At 39.7% G+C, this 21,543-nt stretch overlaps 1 protein-coding gene across 1 annotated transcript in view; it reads right to left on the reverse strand.

Moving 5' to 3' along the window:
* CHCHD3 (coiled-coil-helix-coiled-coil-helix domain containing 3) overlaps window positions 1-21,543 on the reverse strand; it is a 283,179-nt gene that overhangs the window by 214,093 nt on the left and 47,543 nt on the right. The window contains exon 3 of the mRNA XM_052638596.1: window positions 8,098-8,179. Coding sequence (XP_052494556.1) covers window positions 8,098-8,179 — 82 coding nt within the window. The remainder of the gene's footprint in view (window positions 1-8,097; window positions 8,180-21,543) is intronic.

A 21,543-nucleotide genomic window follows, 5' to 3' on the forward strand; every position in this document is an offset into this window, starting at 1 on the left:
ATCTGTTTTATAAAACGGTGGTAACGCTGACAAGAAACATTAATAGTTTATGTAAAGAATAAAAAATGTTTTACAGAGTACATTACCACCCCTACTCTCCTGAGACTGTTCTGGGTAATGGCGAAACTTCAGGAAGAAGTACTGCGACTATAGGACACTCAAAATCCAGTTCCTAGAAATTTCCAAATGCAAAAACCCACTCTGGCACAAATTACCTCAAACACGTGCTTCATGAGAGAGAAAACTGCAATTACTGTCAAAAGAAACATCTGAACAAGAAGTGGTTGAATATCACGGCTGCTATTACATCCAATAAAAAAAAAGGGGGGGGGGGGTTACAGATTTCTGTGGCATGCTTGATTGATTCTAGTTTTCCAGGTTTAATATTCCTACATGTAAAAAAAAAAGACAGATTCTCAAATAGAATTCAGAGTAGGAGTCTACAACAGCATAACATCAGTAGGAAAGAAAACTGGATTTAGAAAAAGGCGTAAAGAGATGTGAATAAAACATAGACTGGATAATCCAACTTTCTGTAATTGTTGGTTATAGAAAGCAGTTGTCTCTATTAAAAATAGAAAAGTGACCCTTGGGAAAAAATAAAGATAAAAGTAGCAGATGGCCAAAGATTTCAATACCTAGTACATACACAGCACTTTCAGTCATCCCCCTGTGAAATGTACTGGGTGGCAAGGATGTGATCTATTTCATTCAGAGGGAGTTAAATCTTTATATTTAAGCAGAATGGAACAGAAAAGCAACACAACATACATTAAAAAAAAAAAAAGCTTTAATGAGGTTAATAAAAAAATTAATCTAATACACTGGGATTTTTATATTATAGAAGGATCTCGTAAATGTCAGAGCACACAAAGAAACAGTTTGCAGATAAAGCCAACCAACTGTCCACTGCCCCTACTGGAGCCAGACACTGGGAAATCTGTTCACATCACAGCAGTGTACAAACTGTAATCACTTTCTTTGCAAATACCTATAAATCAGAAGTGAGATTCACTGCCTGTGACTGCTAACTCATCTTTTCAGGTCCCTTACAAACCATATTTTTATGATAAAAGCCACTGATAAATATTAGCAATCAACAGAAGTTACTCCCTGAAAGTTGCTTTATTTTTTAATTATTATATACCTAGAGATTACTTGCAGGTTGGAGGTATATAATTTCATAATAACAATTGTGTAATGTGTGTTGATGACTGGAAAATGGCATTTAATTTCTCAAGTAATTAAGACTGGGGTAAAATCTCAACCAACACCCATCTAAAAGCAGCATCAATAATCTTGGTGGATATACAGGTAGTTACAGCATCAAGTAGCTATTCTCTTTCTTCTTGATTTCTTGAAAAAGGTTATTAAAATGAAGGCAACTTTTACTTGTCTTCATAGGTACAGAGGTGAAATTCAAATACCAAAGGTCAGAGGTCAGAAGCAGTCCCATTCTTCTTGCTGTCAGAGACTGACTTTTGGAGGTAGGGCAAAGGAGAGAAGTAAATCACATTTTATAAGTCTATACTCAAACTGTAGCACACTGCGTCCTTGCTATACTGGCCTGCTCTAGCTGCAACACAATATGGTCAGCTATAATCCAAAACACACAGAGTATCACAGAAAAACAAGCTGCTGACACGGGCATTTAATTTGCTCTTGACTCCCAATACACCAGGCAACCATTCCATCCATTAGGTGTTGTCATAAGCAAAACTATGATTCCAGATTAGACCCAGTGATTTTAGTGTGTGCACTAAATTTATATCAGTGATTTTGGAGGGCATCAAATCACTCAGCATTCTCATAAAACAGAATCAGATCTAAGATGAATTGAGATTCCACATGTAAATGTATTTTACAAATGAGAATAAAACATACAGTGTGCTCATAATCAGCTGTGTCGTCACTGTGACCCTAGTAGAAACCTTTCCCTCGAAAGCAACTTTTAATTAGGCTGTATCTGCCTATTAAAGAAATGGAGACTTAGATAAACAAGGTCCAACTGTACAGCACAGGGAACTATATTCAATACCCTGTGATAAAGCAAAATGGAAACAAATATAAAAAAGAATGTGTATATATATATATACGTAACTGAATCACTTTGCTGTATAGCATAAATTAATATATTATAAATCAACTATACTTCAATTTAAAAAATAAACAGGGCTTTTCCGGTGGTCCAAATTAATCTGCGACCCCAGCTTGATGCCTGGCTGGGGAAGTTCCCACATGCCTCGGAGCAACTAAGCCTGTGCACCACAACTATTGAGCCTGTGCTCTAAAGCCTCGGCGCTGCAACTACTGAGCCCAGGTGCCACAACTACTGAAGTCCATGCGCCCTTAGGGCCCGTGCTCCGTGAGAAGCCACTACAATGAGAAGCCCGTGCACTGCAACCAGAGTGGCCCTGATCACCTCAACTAGACCCAGCACAACAAGGAAGACCAGCACAGCCAAAACTAAAATTAAAAAAAAATAAAATCCTCTAAGTAAATTAAAAGTAAGCAAGTGGAAACTTCAAGGACTTCAATACATTTTAAATCTCCTAATAAAATACCTTCAGTGTAAATGATTCTCAGTGGGTTCTAAATGTGTGTGGCATGACCAGTCAGAGATGCTGTAAAAGGGCTTCTGCATCAGGTAGGAGATGAGGCAGACACGGTCTAGAGTGTTTGCAGACTATCCTGACGAAATACAGTTCTAGGATCCCATCTGTCCGGTTTCCACATGCCTGAAAGCATCTCACACTTGCATTCTGCCAGTCTGTCCTGAGCAGCTGTCATAGCTTGTGCAGAAGCATCAAAATCTGTAAAAACTGGTTTTCAGCAGCCTGGAAAAATCCCAGGAACAACAGCAGGAGGCTGTTGTCATCATCAAGGTTCTGATGGCACAGAATATAACACTATGTGGAAAAATACAGACATCAAGACCCCGAGCCACAGAGCGATTTAGAAGAATCAGACCAGTGTGAACAAGTTTTGAGAATCCCTTACTTAACCTTGGGTTTCTCACTACAGCACTATTGACATTCTGGGCCAGATAATTCTTGGGTGCTTTTGTGAGTTTTGGGGGAGCAGCCTGTGCATTACAGAATCTTTTGCAGTATCCCTGGCCTCTACCCACTAGACACCAGTAAGACCTAACTAGCTGTGACAGCCAAAAATGTCTCCAGACATTTTCACAGATCCCCTGGAAACCAAACTCTCCCCTAGTTGACAACACTGCCTTAACCTATTTATTTTCCTTACATTTTCCTTTTCATGAACACACAGGTGATAGCTTTTTAAAAACTCAAAGTCAATCTTAATGAGCTCTTTCAATAAGAAAAGTCTAAGAGATATTAACTACTGTGTTATTATCTGCAACTATTTTTTCTTAGTGGTACTCCAAATATAAAGCTTCTTAAAAATTAATGGCATCTTCCATTCAATGACAATGTATGGCAAAACAAATACAGTATTGTAAAGCAAAATAAAGTAAAAATTAAAATTTAAAAAGAAAACAATACAGAAAAAAGTAAAAAAAAAAGAAAGAAAATTACGGTTAGCAAATGTTGTCGATGGGTGAGAGGTCAAACGGTGAAGGCTGGAATAAACTTATTTAAAAATGCTCAATTATAACCTCAACATAAACATAAGTACTTTTTTGAACAACAATAAAATAGTTTTAAATTCTAAAAAAAGAAAAAGAAATTTGGCCACACACCATCCTTTCCCCTTTATCATGGAACCATCATCCAGGGGAATTACTTCTTGCCCACTGTGTAAAGCTTTAAGTAGTACCCAGTTCTTCCCTACCTACTGGTTCTCTAGTCTTCCTTTTGTTTCTTTTGAACTATCTAATATGCTTCTAAAAATTTCCTTGCTTCCCAAGTTGGCCAGAGTTAAGTTCCAGTCTTTCAACTAAAAAAAAGAAAAAAAAAACACTAACTGAAATGAAGCTAGGCTGACAGAAGATATTTCAGAGTAGTTTCCTGCCACGAAATTCACCAACTTATTAAAAAATATTAGTGCTTCTCCATACCACTCACCACATAGGTGGAGTGAACAGGATACAGATGAAACAAAGATTGTTGAAACAGTGTCATGGGGACTCACTCTTCTGTTTTTGAAGGTGCTTTAAACTGTCCATAATAAAAATGCTAAAGATGATTAACATCCTGCGAAGAAAAAGATCACAACGGAAATAATTTCCGAAGTCCTTTCTGCGTATGTTGGATTGTGTCTATGTCCCAGTCTTCAGCGCTCAGGAACTCAGCTACAGTTCTGCGTGCATTCGGGGTGAAAACAGAAGACCTGGTAAGCCAAGGATGTGCAAGTGACGATCCAAAGGCACAAGGAACCATTCTCAAGACTTCACTCAATTAAGGCAACAGTTACAATAATCCATAAATTCTGTGCTTCTCTAAGAAAGTTGCTTTTAAAAGATGACACTGAAAACCTTAATGCTTTTTCTGAAGTTTCTTCTCTGGTTGATAAAAGAAAGAAAATAATAGCTATTGACTCTTATAAGAACTATTATACAGATAAACACACACTTTTTGCCAAGATTTGACAGCTGGAAGTTTTCATGAAGGTTTCAAACAAAACATTTTGAGAGAGAGGGGGAAAAAACGCTGCACCACCCTCTACTTTCCTTAAAAGTGACAGAAAATAAATTCTTCATCAATAGTCATTTGCCCCAGGTTACAGCTAAGCTGCCAACCCTAGTCCACATGAGAGATGAAAGCGGCTCTCACTGGCACCTTTTATCCACCTCATCTGCCCTTTATCTTTCACAGAACAGGGAGAGCAGATGGGCGCTAAGTAACAGAGGGGGGAAAAAACCACCACAGTTAGAATTGTTATACCACCACCCAGTACCATAGCAGAAGAAAAGAAGACAAAAACTACTATGTGAAAAACGTAGGCAAAGTAAATACGAAGGTCTAATCCCAAAACTCCTTACTAAAATAAAATTCAATTAAGCATAGTAAAATTTCAAATACATGGAATTCTAAACACGCTGATTTTCTCTGCTTCTTAAAGAAAAATAGTCTGAAATGTTTTTGAATAAACTTCACTGTCTAATTATATACTCCATCAACCTAACCCCAATTAAATAATTTAAAAGTGCTGCATAGGAAACTATTGAAATATGCGTAAACCCTTTTAGCAGTACTAATTACATCTTGATTTTTAAAATCCTAAGCCATGAGTCTTCTCTATTTCCTGAGAAAATGGTAGTATAAACTAAAACTCATGTCCTGTTCCAGACATTTCAGGCAAATTGGACCAAGCGTACCAAGCACTCCATCAAAAGAGAAGAAATATTAGAAAATCCTTCATAAACTCTTCACTTTAGATATGAAACATTTACGGGCCAATGAGGTTAAATTATATGCTAAAGGTCCTATAGGACTTCCCTCGTAGCTCAGTCAGTAAAGAATCTTCCTCCAATGCAGGAGAGCCTGGTTTGATTCCTGGGTTGGGAAGATTCCCTGGAGAAGGAAATGGCAACCCACTCCAGTACTGCAGTATTCTTGCCTGGAGAATCCCATGGACAGAGGAGCCTGGCAGGCTACAGTCCATGGGATCACAAGAATTAGACACAACTTAGCAACTAAACCACCTATAGCCACCACCTATAGCCAACAAAGACTAGATTAACCAATTCAAAGGTTCTTTACATTTAGCTCTCTTCAAGCAAACTAGTGAAGCAGTCCAAAACAAACACACACACACAGATACACACACAAAATCTCACAAACCATCTACCGGTAGCAGTCATTGTGCATGTGGAAGACATTCACATGATCATATAATAATAATGCTTTGTGCCATATGCAAATTTCAGAAACAGCACAGAAGGGAAGCACTTGACTACTGTGGATCAAAATGTATTCACGTATTTTTATGAATAAGCAACTTTACTTTAACTCTTCAAAAAGTACAACTTTACCCCCAGGGCTTCCCTGGTGGCTCAGTGGTAAAGAATCCACGGCCAATTCAAGAGATGCAGATTTGATCCCTGGGTTGGGAAGATCCCCTAGAGAAGGAAATGGCAACCCACTCCGGTATTCCTGCCTGGAGAAATCCTATGGACAGAGGAGCCTGGCTACAGTCCATGGCGCTGCTTTACCCACAAAAAACTATCTACATTGTTTCAAATACTGTGTTCAGTTTATAGCTTTTCAACATCTTTTTGAATCAGAATGTAAGATCTACTTGAGCATCTAATATTCCATTATGGTTTTGTGCCGTAATTCATTCATCTAGTCTCCCACGATGGGCACGTGGATTGCTTCCAGTTTTTTATTACAAGAACTTCAATGAACTCTTTTAGCTGCTCCTGCTAGTAAAAGTAGTCCTAAAGACAACAATAACACAGAAGTATGGACACAGAAAAAAGCCTAGAGTAATGAAATGTGATTATCTCAACAGAACGAAATTAAGGACGATTTTGTTTTTTCAGCCTTACACATCTGTAAAGTCTTTGAATTTTTAAGTGAGCCTACTGAACCGATTACTAATTAACGCTATTTATTAACATGGGTACTATCTATGACATTCATTATTAGCTACAATATTGTTAACCTTAATACCCATAGTTCGGTTCAGTCACTTAGTCGTGTCTGACTCTTTGCGACCCCATGGACTGCAGCACACCAGGCTTCCCTGTCCATCACCAACTCCTGGAGCTTGCTCAAACTCAAGTCCATCAAGTGGGTGATACCATTCAACCATCTCATCCTCTGTAGTCCCCCCATCTCCTCCCACCTTCACTCCTTCCCAGCATCAGGGTCTTTTCAAATGAGTCCCTTCTTCGCATCAGTTGGCCAAAGTGTTGGAGTTTCAGCTTTGGCATCAGTCCTTTCAATGAATATTCAGGGCTGATTTCCTTTAGGATAGACTGGTTGGATCTCCTTGCAGTCCAAGGAACTCTCAAGAGTCTTCTCCAACACCACAGTTCAAAAGCATCAGTTCTTTGGTGCTCAGCTTTCTTTGTGGTCCAACTCTCACATCCATACATGACTACTGGAAAAACCATAGCTTTGACTAGAGGAACTTTTGTCCACAAAGTAATGTCTCTGCTTTTTAATATGCTGTCTAGAATGGTCATAGCTTTTCTTCCAAGGAGCAAATGTCTTTCAATTTCATGGCTGCAGTCACCATCTGCAATGATTTTGGAGCCCAAAAAAATAAAGTCTCTCACTGTTTCCCCATCTATTTTCCATGAAGTGATGGGACCAGATGCCATGATCTCTGTTTTTTGAATGTTGAGTTTTCAGCCAGTTTTTTCACTCTCCTCTTTCACTTCCATTAAGAGGCTCTTTAGTTCTTTGCTTTCTGTCCATAAGGGTGGTGTCATCTGCATATCTGAGGTTACTGACATTTCTCCCGGCAATCTTGATTCCAGCTTGTGCTTCTTCCAGCCCAGCGTTTCTCATGATGTACTCTGCATGTAAGTTAAATAAGCAGGGTGACAATATACAGCTGTGATGTACTCCTTTCCCAATTTGGAAGCAGTCTGTTGTTCCATGTCCGGGCCTAAATGTTGCTTCTTCACCTGCATACAGATTTCTCAGGTGGCAGGGAAGGAGGTCTGGTACTCCCATCTCTTGAAGAATTTTCGACAGTTTGTTGTGATCCACACAGTCAAAGGCTGTGGAGTAATCAATAAAGCAGAAGTAGATGTTCTTCTGGAACTCTTGTGCTTTTTCAATGATCCATCAGATACTGGCAATACCCATAGCAGATAATGTAATTTTCTATCAAAAATACATTCATTAAAAGAATGTAGCCTGAGAAATGCCAGAAGAATCCTCAAAAACTATTTCTCGCATACTAAAAAACCAGGGCTCAGTTATTCATGCAACTGAGAACACAAAAGATAAAATGGTGACTTACAATTGAGTTTGGGAAAGGGATAACCTAGGGCTTTAAAAAGCACAATTCAAAACCAAAAAGAGCCACATCCATTTATGTTCAGCACATCCTGAAGTTGAGCCAGACACCAATGATGAGTCTCTTCATAATCACTCTGCTCCAAAAGTATTTCATAATTATGACAGGTCTACCAAAATCTGTCTCAAATACCATGAAACTCACCGTTTCTGATTTTCAGATTCTTTCTTGGCCTGCTCCAATGCCAGTTCCTCAGCCACTCTTCTTTTCAATTCTTCCTCAGAAACTAAAATCAACAAAGAGAGGGAAAAGATAAAATAAGTGACTTCTTTAAACAAAAGCATGACAATACTCAGGAAGACAAAATTGAGGTTAGATCTTAACAGGCAAAGTTCTGCCAGCTGGTCAGTATCTCCTTGGAACAACCTAAGCACTGTGGGAAAGACCAATTAGTGAACTTCAGGAGTAATTTAATCAAGAGTTCTCTGGTGACCTAGAAATCTCCATACCTGTCAAAAGTTATAATAAACCCAAGGAGCTGCTTACTGCCCAGTGGGAACTGAGCCATTAAGTACAAATTCTTTAAAATGCTGTCCTACCACTGAAGTCTGACAACTGCATAGAGGAGGAGGAGAGGCTGTAAGGAAGGGACTTCAGAGAAGAAAATGACATCAAAACATTCCCACTTTGATGATTGGACATTTTAAAAAATCACCTATTAGAGAAATAAAATCATTTGTGGTTACATTCATTTTTCCATGATTTTTGAAAAAAGGGAATTCACTGACTCATGAAAATGTTAAAACCATATTTTTTGGAAAACATGTCCTTCAAATTCAAGTCCCAACAATTGGAGAGAGAGACACAGAACAGTGCTGAGAACACAGCTGGAGCTTTCTAAGTACCTGGTGGCTTGACTTGAAACAGCTGGTCTCTCCAATTAGATGATTTTGTACAATATGTTTTGTAAGTCTTACAGCTATGACAGCAAATAAATCGACAAATTTTATATACTCTTTAAGAGCCCTCCCTAAGAAATAAGCAAGGACTATTTCCTCTTTGCTACCCAAAACCTACTACCCAAAATTATGACCAGAAACATTTAAACTCTAGGAATATACACAGGACCTTACCCAGAATCTCAACTGGTTGAGCCTATTAGATGGAAACTAGAAGTACTGTCTCTGCTCTTCGATGACATTTTATTTGATAATCTTGACATTATAACAACCTTGCCTTAGGAAATATGAAAAAGTTTAGCTGACACTGGGTAACAGCAAGAAAAGAAAATATATGAAAGGTCCTAAGGATGTTTTCTCTTAATTGCAGACTATCAGAAAATAGCAACATCAAAAGACATCATCAAGAAGGTGAAAAGACAACCCACAGAATGGGGAAAAATACTGGCAAATCATATAGCTGTTGAGGTGCTTGCATCCAGAATATAAACGAACACTTACAACAGAACTGAACAATAAAATGGCAACATAATTAAAAATGGGCAAAGGACATAAACAGGCATTTCTCTAAGAAGATACACAAATGGCCAATAACTGCCTGAAAAATCACTCACAGTATTCATCATTAGGGAAATGCAAACCAAAGCCACAGTGATTTACCAATTCAAACATAATCAAAAAGACAATTAACAAGGGTTAGTGAGAATGTGGAGAAACTGAAACCTGCATATTAATACACTGCTGGTGGGAATGTAAAATAACGCAGTCAGTATAAAAATAGTTTGGCAGCTTCTCAAAATGCTAAACAGTTACCATATTACCCAGCAATTCCACTGTTAGATACCGTGTATAACCAAGAGAACAGAAGACATGTCTACACAAAAACTTGTAGCTGAATATTTACGGCAGCATTACTCCTAACATCCCAAAAGTGAAGACAATCTAAATGCTCATCAACTGATGGATGAATAAACAAGTGTAGTATATCCATTCAGTGTGATATTATTCAATCATAAATAGTTATGAAGTACTAATACGTACTACAACGTGAATAAATCTTGAAAAAATGCAAGTGAAAGAAGTCAGACACAAAAGGTCACATACTGTACATGTCCATTGATATGAAATGTCTAGAAAAGGCAAACCTGCAGATGATGGGGCAGGGGAGAGGGGGAATGGAGAGTGACAGCTAAGGGGTATAGGATTTCTCTGGGGTGTATTGAACACGTTCTAAACTAGACTGTAAGATGGTTGCACAATCTGCAAATACTAAAACTTACTGAACTGTACACTTTAATGAGTGAATAGTACAATATGTTAAATGTCTCTCAATAAAGCTGAAAAAAGAATATAATATAAATGAAAAGAATGATGGACAAGGAACCAGAGAAAGGTGTATGGACTAGCTGAGGTTTGATCCCAGTTTGCCCATCAGCAACTTGAGGGACCCTGGGAAAGTTACTAGCCTCTCTGGGCAGTTTTCTCAAGAAGTTGCTCTCAAACGGATGTTCTCCATTAGAACTATATATACACATATATATGTATGCGTGTGTGTATATACATACTATTCTGCTGTTTGCCATTCTTCTACTTGGTAGTCTAAAGTGTAAGACAAGTCTCTGCTTTGAAAAAGTCACCCAAAACAAAAACTTTTTAAGAAACTAAAAAAGGAATTGCTTGATTCAGGCAAAGCTTAAGACTTTTTTTCCTTTTCTTTTCCAGCACTAAAAGTTTAAATACAAAACCCAGCAGAGAAATTACAGACAGTAATGGCTCGTCAAGGAGTCTGGATAGACTTTGTCTTTTTATCAGCCAGGCTTTAGGTCAATCAGCTAACCTAGCTGAGTTTTGATTTCCTCATCCAAAAACAAGGCCGGGTAGGCTACACAGGGGTCAGCTGGCTGTGAAGCCCCAGGCTATGCCCGCCACAGGGTGATGGTTTTCATGGTTTCCTCGCCTTCTTATCACCAAGCAAAGCAACGTGACACAGTTTTTCAAGTTGTTCACAGCTGGTAGCTCTATTAGTAGCAAAAATTGAGACACACATTTAAGGCAGTTAGTACTACCCAATGAAACTATTCTCTGAAGTGTAGTAATATCAGTTTGGGTCAGACCATGTGTAAAATCACACAAATCTGCCAGGATAATCAAATTATCACAGCAGAATTTTTCTCAGGCAAAATTCAATCAAATTCTTGATCACAATTCAATTGAATTTCACTCAACAGGAACTAGGCTTTGGTAAGACCTTGGTATACCAGGTCTAAGCATGAAGCAGTGAGCTCAATCTTCTAAGGGAGCTGATTTAACATGTCCTGACAGCGCACTGTGAGGACAGTGTACAGTCAAAGCTCTGGTGTTTACAGCAGTCATTGATGGATGTACAGAGCTGGACCATAAGAAGGCTGAGCACCAAAGAAGTGATGGTTTGACTTGTGGTGCTGGAGAAGACTCTTGAGAGTCCCTTGGACTGCAAGGAGATCAAACCAGTCAATCCTAAAGGAAATCAACCCTGAATATTCACTGGAAGGACTGATGCTGAAGCTCCAATACTTTGGCCATTAGACTAACTCATTACAAAGACCCTGATACTGGGAAAGATGGAAGAGCAAAACGAGAAGGCAGTAGCAGAGCATGAGATGGTGAAACAGCATCACCGATTCAATGGACATGAATCTGAACAAAGTCTGGGAGACAGTGGACGACAGAGGGGCCGAGCAGGCTGCAGTTCATGGGGTCAAAGAGTCAGACATGACTTAGCAGGTGAACAACAACCATGACTGCCTCTCACATAGGGGCTTCCTACCAGGGGAAAAGCCAAATTCAGCAGTGAGTCTTTCATGATGCTGTGATAAACCTCAAAGAGAATGGTGAGGACTCCATTTCCAAATGATGGCCAGGTGGGGGGCTGGGAAGCCAGCCATGCCAAGAGAGAGTGCAGAGAAGGAAGTGCAGAAGGCTTGTCTTCCTTTTCTGTTCGCTCCTGCCTCTCATGTCTGCCAAGCCACCTGCCGCGGGATGAGAACGTGGTGCAATCACCTGGGTAGGCCACAAGTGGAGAGAGAAAGGTGAGAGGAGGCAGCACCAGAGATGCAAAAGGCAGGGATGCTCCCGAAGCCACTGAAGAAGACACACCCAAGGGACCGGCTAGTTCCCTTTGCTTCTGGTCAAAGCACAGCTGTCTCTTTAATGCCACAGCTATTCCTGGAAAAGAAACACACACGCACCCCTTTCGGGTCCCAAGTCCAAGGTCACAGCTGAAAAAGTAATTACTTTAGCTACAATGGAGAATTTTAAAATAACAAAAGATAAAACATGACCAAGCATAAAGTTTAAAATCTAAAATAGCAATTCAAAGCCCAGGCAGGAAAATAAACTGGTGTGGTAATGGGTTTTGAGCAAATCTAAGTTTCATGTTATTTGTTTTTAAATCAATAGAATACAGAAAGCAACAATACATTTCTTCTAGGTAGATAGGTCCAAAGTGCATGAGGGAAAACAGATATACCATTTGGAGACCACTATTTAAAATGGCCTTTCTGAAAACACTCTTTTCAGCTTCAGGATCTAAACATTTCCTCAAATAAAACTGTTATTAAACTAAAAGGTCAGTGTTTCAGGATGGACTACTTTAACAGAAGCACAGGAAAGGCCAACTTTGCCTATTAGCACAGTGAGTTTCCAAGCAGATCTTTGGGGACTGGCAAAGTTTGTGAAATGAGAAAAAGTAAAAATGAGAAATTTTCAAACCATATGCATCAGATTTGCCAGGCAAATCTGCAAAACTAGTTCAGGCTCAGTAAGTAGGGTTCCAAAGCTTTCACATACATTTCTCTCTTTCCTTTTAAAATGTATTAAGACAAAAGGATGCTTTCTTCACATACTTGTAACTCATGGACTTGGTAAAATGTTCTCAGAAACCACTCTAAGTTTTTTCTCAATGGCAAATGTACCTTAATAAACACAAAGACTGGCATTTTGTCAATTAGTTGTACATGATGTGACACTGACGACAAAATACGTGAGAAAAGTCAAGCATCACAATGGCTTGGTGACAGCAAGCCTGCCCTAAGCCCTTTGTCTGAAACTACTACTGAAAGTAAGAGTATCTGAATTAAAAACAGCTCAAAGTTATGCTTGCTTTAGGTAAACAGCATTCTAAAAAAAAAAAAAAGTGTTTTGGTTAGTCCAAAGGTTCTTCTTTAATGACCACCTAGCAAACTCTTGTCCCTCTTAGCCACATTCTAAATTACTAAATTAAATTCTTAAGAAACTCTAAGAATTTCTAACTTGGGGATCAAATAACAAACTCCTAACCTTATACTACTTGATTCTTAGTATTTTCAGGAACTGTGAATACCATGGTCTTAATTCTGAGAGAAAGAGTAGCATAAATTTCTTACACTTCACCTGTCTTCTGTGTTGCATGACAATGTCCTAATTCTCTGTTTTCAGAAACTGGTTAAATGTGGGGTAGAGAGGGAAGGGGTAGAGGAGATGGAACACTATAAATATATTTAAGACAGTTCCCTGAATGGTGAACAGAAATGACTCCAAAAGACAAAATGCCGTGATGAATGGCTCACCAAGCCATGACACAATGGCTTATGTCATGAAAACACTGGATTGAAAATACAACCATGATTTGACTTACACAGATTGCCTGGATCTCAAGGGACATACCAATTTCCTTTCACAACTTTTTCCACTATGACTTTCCCTTTCCTTCATTTTCTTAACATAATCCTTACATTGTAATTCCCTCCCCAATTACAGTATTTCTGAAACAATCTCCATAAGTTACTTAATAAAAATTATGGCTTGCCTCTTAGAGAAATGTCAGGTCCTTTGGGATTTTTCCTTTATTCCATTTCTGGTCTTACCATTTGCTGATAACGTATCATATCCAATTTTATAAAGCCTATTATTTTCATATGCTAGTTTAAAAACACCAAAGAGAACTATGGCGATCTACTCTCAGAAGGAAATAAATGTATGTAATTGCATAACCCAAGCAGCAGATTTTAGATAAACACTGACTCTGCCAGGATTGAGATAGCTGAGCCAAAGCTAACACCATAAAATACAGCCAAATTAAATTTTCAGCTCCACAGAAATATCCATTAATCTTATTATTTCAATAAATTCATTAATACAAAAAGAGCACTGATTGTTTAAAAAATAATAATGGAAGCATCCATGCAATCAATGAAATACAACACAGAGTGTATCAGGAGTAAATGACTCACAGCACGGGTTGCAGGATAAATCTTGTCATGCTCCTTATCTTATAAAAGGTACAGGGTTTGATTAGAAGAGTCAAAAGATGGCTATAATAAATCTCCGAGGTTAGAAAGAAACATGTAACGGTGTGCCATTATCCATTTGGGGCACCATCTAGTTAGCAGACAAACCTGATTTAAACACACACACACACGGAGTGTTAAGTATGATGACATTCAGCTGACAGTAACATTCACCATCACCTTAAGTGTAATGTGACATAGGACTGACTTCAAAAAAATGCTGTTTGTCTAGATACCTGGCAGGGTAACTGAGGCCACTTATACATCAAAGCGAATGACGATGCTGGAAGGAAAATCCTTAACTGCACTTTCATAACCATAAATATCGAATCAGAAGGTACAGTGTCACAAAGAGTTTGGCAACCTAAACATCAACTGCATCAAGTTAATGGCTTATTTCACAGTATTATTACTCCATGAGGATTTATATGCTTTCGTAAATTTCTAATTTGAATGGCATAATATGCAAATAATGTTCCTTTTATTGTCTGCCTCACAACAAGCACTCCTGGAAACCAGCTCCATGTTCCATTCTACATGAAAACAATCATCAATATGGGCTGCGGACGCTGTATAGCAGCAGACAAGCTCATCATTCATATTCTACAGTCTCCACATTTTTAAGAAGACAATTCATAAACCAGTATTGAGAATCAGATATACCTAGTATTTCATGTCTTAATATCCTGAATAATAGTTGCCAAATCTCACACAGCCTCTAGGAAAATAAGATCTATAATTTAAATTAAAAAATAATAATTACCTCTGGATATTGCTTTTTGATGCATAGCTTAATTTTTTTGTTTGTTTCACAAATGGATGTATTTTGTTCACTGAGGATAAAACTATAAATTGAGCAGCGTTAAATCTCCAACCCCAAATAAAGTTCCAAAACCACCCAAACCTTTTTCTGTTTCTTTCCAATAGTCCTGAGTGTGGCCACATTCAAAGGCTTCTCCATAAAGACCCATGACACACAAAGAGGACCAAGCTGGATGTAAAGGCAGTTCCCATCTAGCCTGGCTTTGCCATAATGCATTTTTGTGACTTTCTTCAAAGAGACGTCATTGCTTTAGGACAACGCTGTCTCCTCTGTAAAATGAGAACCCAAGCTAGAAACTCTCCAACAGCCTTCCCCTTAACACGGCTATGTTAAATGAGAGCCTGACAGGACTGAATTCATGCTTGAGCCTCCATTTCCCCAAAAAAGCCCAAAACCAGAAGGCGAGAGAACAAAGGTTCTATCACTGACAACATATACTGCCAATTGTTCCTCTGAACTGACATTCCATTCATTTGGGACAACTGTCTAGCAAGTACTCACCCTGAAAACTAGCAAAAACATCCTCTACGCTTTACAGACAAACCAAAAACACAGAGGAGGGAAGGAAGGACAGGTTGGGAGACAGCAATATTGGTGCAGACTCTGCTAGGCACACAGCAGCTGTTCAATCAACATCTTAACTGCTTGATCTGTGGAGTCAACATCAGTCATTAGGGGAAGTAAGCCACCAACTTTTCAGGTAACTTAGGGATGATTCAGAAAAAACTAAGAACACACTCTGCAAAATCACATGTTACCTAAGGGAAAAGTGTGGACTGCCAAAAGAAATTCAAAACAAGTGGCTTCTCCCCAGCTCTGCATGCCACAGCTACCATCACCAGGCTTCTGCTCCTGTGGACACTCCTGAGCCACCGCTACCGGCAGTGGACTATTCACAAAGCAGAGAGGGATGGATATTCATTACAAGCTTATTGTACTAGCTATAAGGTTTAATGCTGAAGTATATGAAGTTATTTTTGCTTAATTGTTTTCTCCCAAACCAAGCAGCCTCGAGGAATATACAAACTAGAGAAATCAATCAATTCACCAGGTAGTAAATCCACACTGATTTAATCCTATCCTAGGCTTTGAGGAGATGAAGACATATGGTTCCTACCATTAAGGAGATAAGAGTCTGAATGAGTGTTTTGGGGGTTTAGTAATAATGACACTTACAAAGGTGGGGTGTAGTCATGGAGTGTTTCACGAAGGAAGAGGGACTGAAGCAAGGACTTAAGTCTAGACAAATGGAAAGGAAACAAACAAAGCTTGTTTGTAAGGAAAAAAAAAAAATGAAGGGTAATTTATGCTCATTTGAGGAGTCTTGGAAACTAGGCAGGAGCTTGGATAGAAATGTTAAGAGGGTATCATAAACAGGTGTTTAAAAATGAAAATAATGCAATGAAATGGGGTGTTCAGTTCAATTCAGTTCACTCGCTCAGTCATGTCCAACTCTTTGCGACCCCATGAATCACACCACGCCAGGCCTCCCTGTCCATCACCAACTCCCAGAGTTCACTCAGACTCACGTCCATCGAGTCAGTGATACCATCCAGCCATCTCATCCTCAGTCCCCAATCCCTCCTCCTGCCCCCAATCCCTCCCAGCATCAGAGTCTTTTCCAATGAGTCAACTCTTCACATGAGGTGGCCAAAGTACTGGAGGTTCAGCTTTAGCATCATTCCTTCCAAAGAAATCCCAGGGCTGATCTCCTTCAGAATGGACTGGTTGGATCTCCTTGCAGTCCAAGGGACTCTCAACAGTCTTCTCCAACACCACAGTTCAAAAGCATCAATTCTTCGGTGCTCAGCCTTCTTCACAGTCCAACTCTCACATCCATACACGACTACTGGTAAAACCATAGCCTTGACTAGACGGACCTTAGTCGGCAAAGTAATGTCTCTGCTTTTGAATATGCTACCTAGGTTGGTCATAACTTTTCTTCCAAGGAGTAAGCATCTTTTAATTTCATGGCTGCAGTTACCATCTGCAGTGATTTGGGAGCCCAAAAAAAATGAAGTCTGACTGTTTCCCCATCTATTTCCCATGAAGTGATGGGACCGGATGCCATGATCTTTGTTTTCTGAATATTGAGGTTTAAGCCAACTTTTTCACTCTCCTCTTTCACTTTCATCAAGAGGCTCTTTAGTTCCTCTTCACTTTCTGCCATAAGGGTGGTGTCATCTGCATATCTGAGGTTATTGGTATTTCTCCCGGCAATCTTGATTCCAGCTTGTGCTTCTTCCAGTCCAGTGTTTCTCATGATATACTCTGCATGTTACAGGAAGTCTAATCTAGTCTATTCTCACAGAGATTTGCAGATAAATTGGGTGGGGAAAATGTAAAGCAATGAGTGGTTCTCAAAATGCAGCTTCATTCTCTCTGCCCCCGTCCCCCAGCAGCATCACCGGGAACCTGTTAAGAGATGCAAACTCAGATGCACCCCAGAACTATACATCAGAAGCCCTGGGGGTGGGACCCAGTAATCTGTGTGCTAACAAGCCCACCAGATCGGAGGTGCTCACTCGAGCCTGAGCTGTGCTGGTGTAAGCTGATGAGGACCTGAACTAGGACACTGGCCATAAACATGGATTCTGAGACACAAGGACTTTGATGGGAAAAACTGATCATCTGTGACTGAGAGATGAATGAGAAAGAAAGTCAAAGGTGCACCCAGATGCCAGAAAACTAACACCCATGATGGTCAACTAAGTGAAGAAAGATAATGAGTTTCAGGTCAGACATATTCAATTGAAAGTAATGGCAGAATCACCACATGGAACGGCAGGCAATTAGACATTTGAACCTAAAATTTAGATTTAATTTGAGACTTGGCTGGAAATGCTGATTTGGAAATAACTGTTACAGATCTGAGATCAGTGAATTTTCCTGGAAAAAAAAAGGAAAGAAAATGTATAAAGAGAGTAGAAGGCTAAAGAATAGGCCTTAAAAATTCATCAGATGAAGGAGAGGTGTGAAAGAACATCATTAGAGACCAAGAAGAAATGGAATGGGAAAAGCAAGATATGAACCAAAGTACCCTGTGCAGAAACAGTGAAACAGACTTCGACTCATGTGCCAACTCTGATCAGCTGGCAGCAGCGGCCTGGGACACTGTGTGCAGGACTCCACGGCCTCGTCCAGGTTCAGTGAATTCATGCCTATCCTGAGCACAGCGGGAAGACCTGCAGCACGGCTTGCAACGACCCACTGTCCCACGGAGTGCATGGAAATCAGGTGGTCCGGCCATCAGGAACCAGTGGGAGGAGACAACGGAAGGCAGCGATTACAGGCCTCTCTTCACCAAGTTTAGAAATGAAACAACAAGGAACGAGGTGGAAAAATTATAAATAAAAGATGATTTTCGCAACTGGTAGAGACCTGTGCATGTTTGAAGGGCAGTCATAATCAATAATCTGCAACTAAATTATAAAAGACTGACAAATGCTAGTGGTCGCTGCTCAAAAGTAATTTAGAGACTATAATGTCTACATTATTCACAAAGATCTGGCTGTACAGCAGCATGGACCAGTTCACACTGATTTATCATATTCCAGTCCTCCTTCCTAAGTGCCACGCTGATGCGAGCAAGGCTCACAGCACATTTCCCTACGCGTACAGTTTAGAACACTGCAACAGTGGACAAGCCTACTCTCATGTGCTAAAGGGCTTTAACCAAGACTAATGTCCTAACCTAAGTAATCTGCTTTGGTAAATAGAAAGTCAAAATAGCAAGTCATAAATCATTCTTCCTTCTTCCTATTAGCGATAAAACTGTATTTTAGCCAAAAATCCATTACTGCTAATAAAACTCCTAAATTCAACTAAAATATTTAGTACTTCAAACTCTGACCAACACTATTTTCCAAGAAGACTTTAAATCTATCTTTGCACATATTCGAAGCCCAAGGAAAGCAAAAGTCTAAAAACAGAATCTATCTTCTAATCCACCTACAGCCCTGGGAAATGTCAACTAACTCCAACCTCAAGACTTCTTCTTCTGAATGAAAGTAAAAGTTCTGACCCAATGAAGGAAAAAAAAAAAAAACCTAGAGTCCTATTTCTAGATATTGGCCCACCACTAGGCAGATCAGAGTCGGAGAAGGCAATGGCACCCCACTCCAGTACTCTTGCCTGGAAAATCCCATGGACGGAGGAGTCTGGTGGGCTGCCGTCTATGGGGTCACACAGAGCCGAACACGACTGAAGCGACTTAGCAGCAGCAGCAGATCTGAGTCAGACCTCTGAGCTTCAGTGGCTTCATTTATAGTCCATTAAGGGTGAGATGCCAAAAAGGACCTATTTAACCCATGGGCTAACCACTGCAGAACAATGGCCTCTCCTGGGAAGTTTTAAGTAAAGCAATTGAGATTTTACACCCATGCTTGATTCATATTTTATTTATGGTAGTTCAAATATATTAAAACTGTGAGGCAGCATAATACATATTGGTATAATATTTTTCATTAAACTATAGTGCAATACCCTGAGCTTCATTTTTAATTTCACACTATGAAAATTAGGTCAGCCTTGCTTTTCTCTATAGCCCTGTTATTTTTTTCCTCCATCCAACAAATGTCTACCTATTGTTCAGAAAACTCTGTTTCAACGTAGTCATGGGCGGTTGCAATGTCTAATAAACCAAACAGTTCTCTGTGAAGCACTGTGGAAGCTCTGTGAAGTCACCAACAACCAGTGACTTCACCATCTTTAAGAGACAAGAGTGTGCACAAGAATTTCAAGAACAAAGGCCCTAGCCTTTTTTTTAAACACAAAGATGTACTTAACCTTTTTTCTAAAAGTAAGTTTACCTACAGTCAAGTTCAACTCAACAGAATGGTACAAACATTTATGATTATATTCCTAAAGATCCACAAATCTCCTTCATACTAGTGTTACACAGAGAAACGCCGTTCAGCACTTTGTCTTTCAGAAGCAGTTATATCATGTGCTTAAGGCTTAGGATGTAACTGGTTTAGAACACCTCGGATGATATAAAAGGCCCTTGTTCAGAGCAGTGGGTTTCACCCTCATAGGGTAAAATACAAAATAAAGCATTTTGTAACACTCCCTCTACTATGCTGAAAATAAATAGATAATACAGACACAAGGTTTTTAATCAATATAATACCCTAAGTGAACCATTAAAAAAAAAGAGAGAAATTAATTTGTAATGAATAATGGCATTTTAGTATGTAAATGCTCAAGCCTGCACTTGTTGCTATTGTTTGTAATCAGAGTCGGACACAAACTGTAGCCTGCCAGGCTCCTCTGTCCATGGGATTTCCCAGGCAAGAATACCAGAAAGGTGGAGAGCCATTTCCTTCCCCAGGGGATCTTCCCAACTCAGGGATCGAACCTGCGTCTCCTGCATTGGCAGACGGTTCTTCACCACTGAACCACCAGGGAATCAGCCCTCAAGTCTACACTAGATACAATAAGACAGGCTGACTCTTGAGTTTCTGTTAAACCACCACATATGCAATAGCTATGGTTACTGTGACAGAGCAGCTGCATCCCCAGAAAATTCAGAGTATCTTACAACTATATAAAACCACACCCCTTCTGTCCGTTCTGGGCTGGGTAGGCAGGTTTTCAGCTGCATGAATTCCTGATGGGACATCCTGAAATCGAGGACACAGGATAATTCTTCAAGGAGCGGAACTCCCTGAGGCACTGCAAGCTCTCTAGATCCCTGACCCCACCTCCCCACTAAACACCAGTGGCTCCCCGACAGATCTCTAAAATGCCTCCCTGGACGCAGTACTGTCCCACCACCGAAAAACACTGTTATAGACTGGGCCAAAATGCTGACCCTGATAAAAGATAAACTGGGGAAACCTAGCTACTTCACAGTCTGTATGACCACTGATAATCACAAATAATGCACTTCCAGCAATACGGACTTATCAAACACAGATGAAAATTTGCTGATGACAGCAAAGCACCTTCCTCCCATGTGACCTCTGCCTCGAGGTGCCCAAGTACCACCAGCTTCCTCTCTCTCCATACTCATCAAAGTCACATCTCCCCAGTCCAACTCACCTTGACTGGGGGAGAGGGGGTTGGTGTGTGGGTGTGGGTCGCTTAGTTGTATCAACTCTTTTGACTCCATGAACTGTAACCCGCCAGGCTCCTGCTACTCCTTAGGGTATCCAAAACCACTTTGTGCTAAATTATCCAACTGTCTTTTTTCCCCCCTGCTTGGTGCCTCAAAATGTGTCATATAATAAGGACAAGGACTTCATTAAGAATCTAATGGAAATGGAAAGTGACTACAAATTACAGCCTAAAGACCCCAGCTCACTGTTATGGTATCATAAGAATGCACACAGATACAAGGTGATACCCACCTACCCAAACTAATCAGATGCATTAGGCATTCACAGACATTTTCAGATTAATGTTTTTAAGAGTAAATTTCTCAAGCATAGATTCATTTCAAGCTGACATACTTCCCATCAAAACTATCTCCATCAGGTAGCTCTTGGCCAATTAAAATTATATCTTTCATAGGTGACAATATCAGAATTAATACTGAACAAACAGTTCAATAAGGCTA

Source organism: Budorcas taxicolor, chromosome 4, assembly GCF_023091745.1.
Source record: "Budorcas taxicolor isolate Tak-1 chromosome 4, Takin1.1, whole genome shotgun sequence".
NCBI classification, from domain to species: domain Eukaryota; kingdom Metazoa; phylum Chordata; class Mammalia; order Artiodactyla; family Bovidae; genus Budorcas; species Budorcas taxicolor.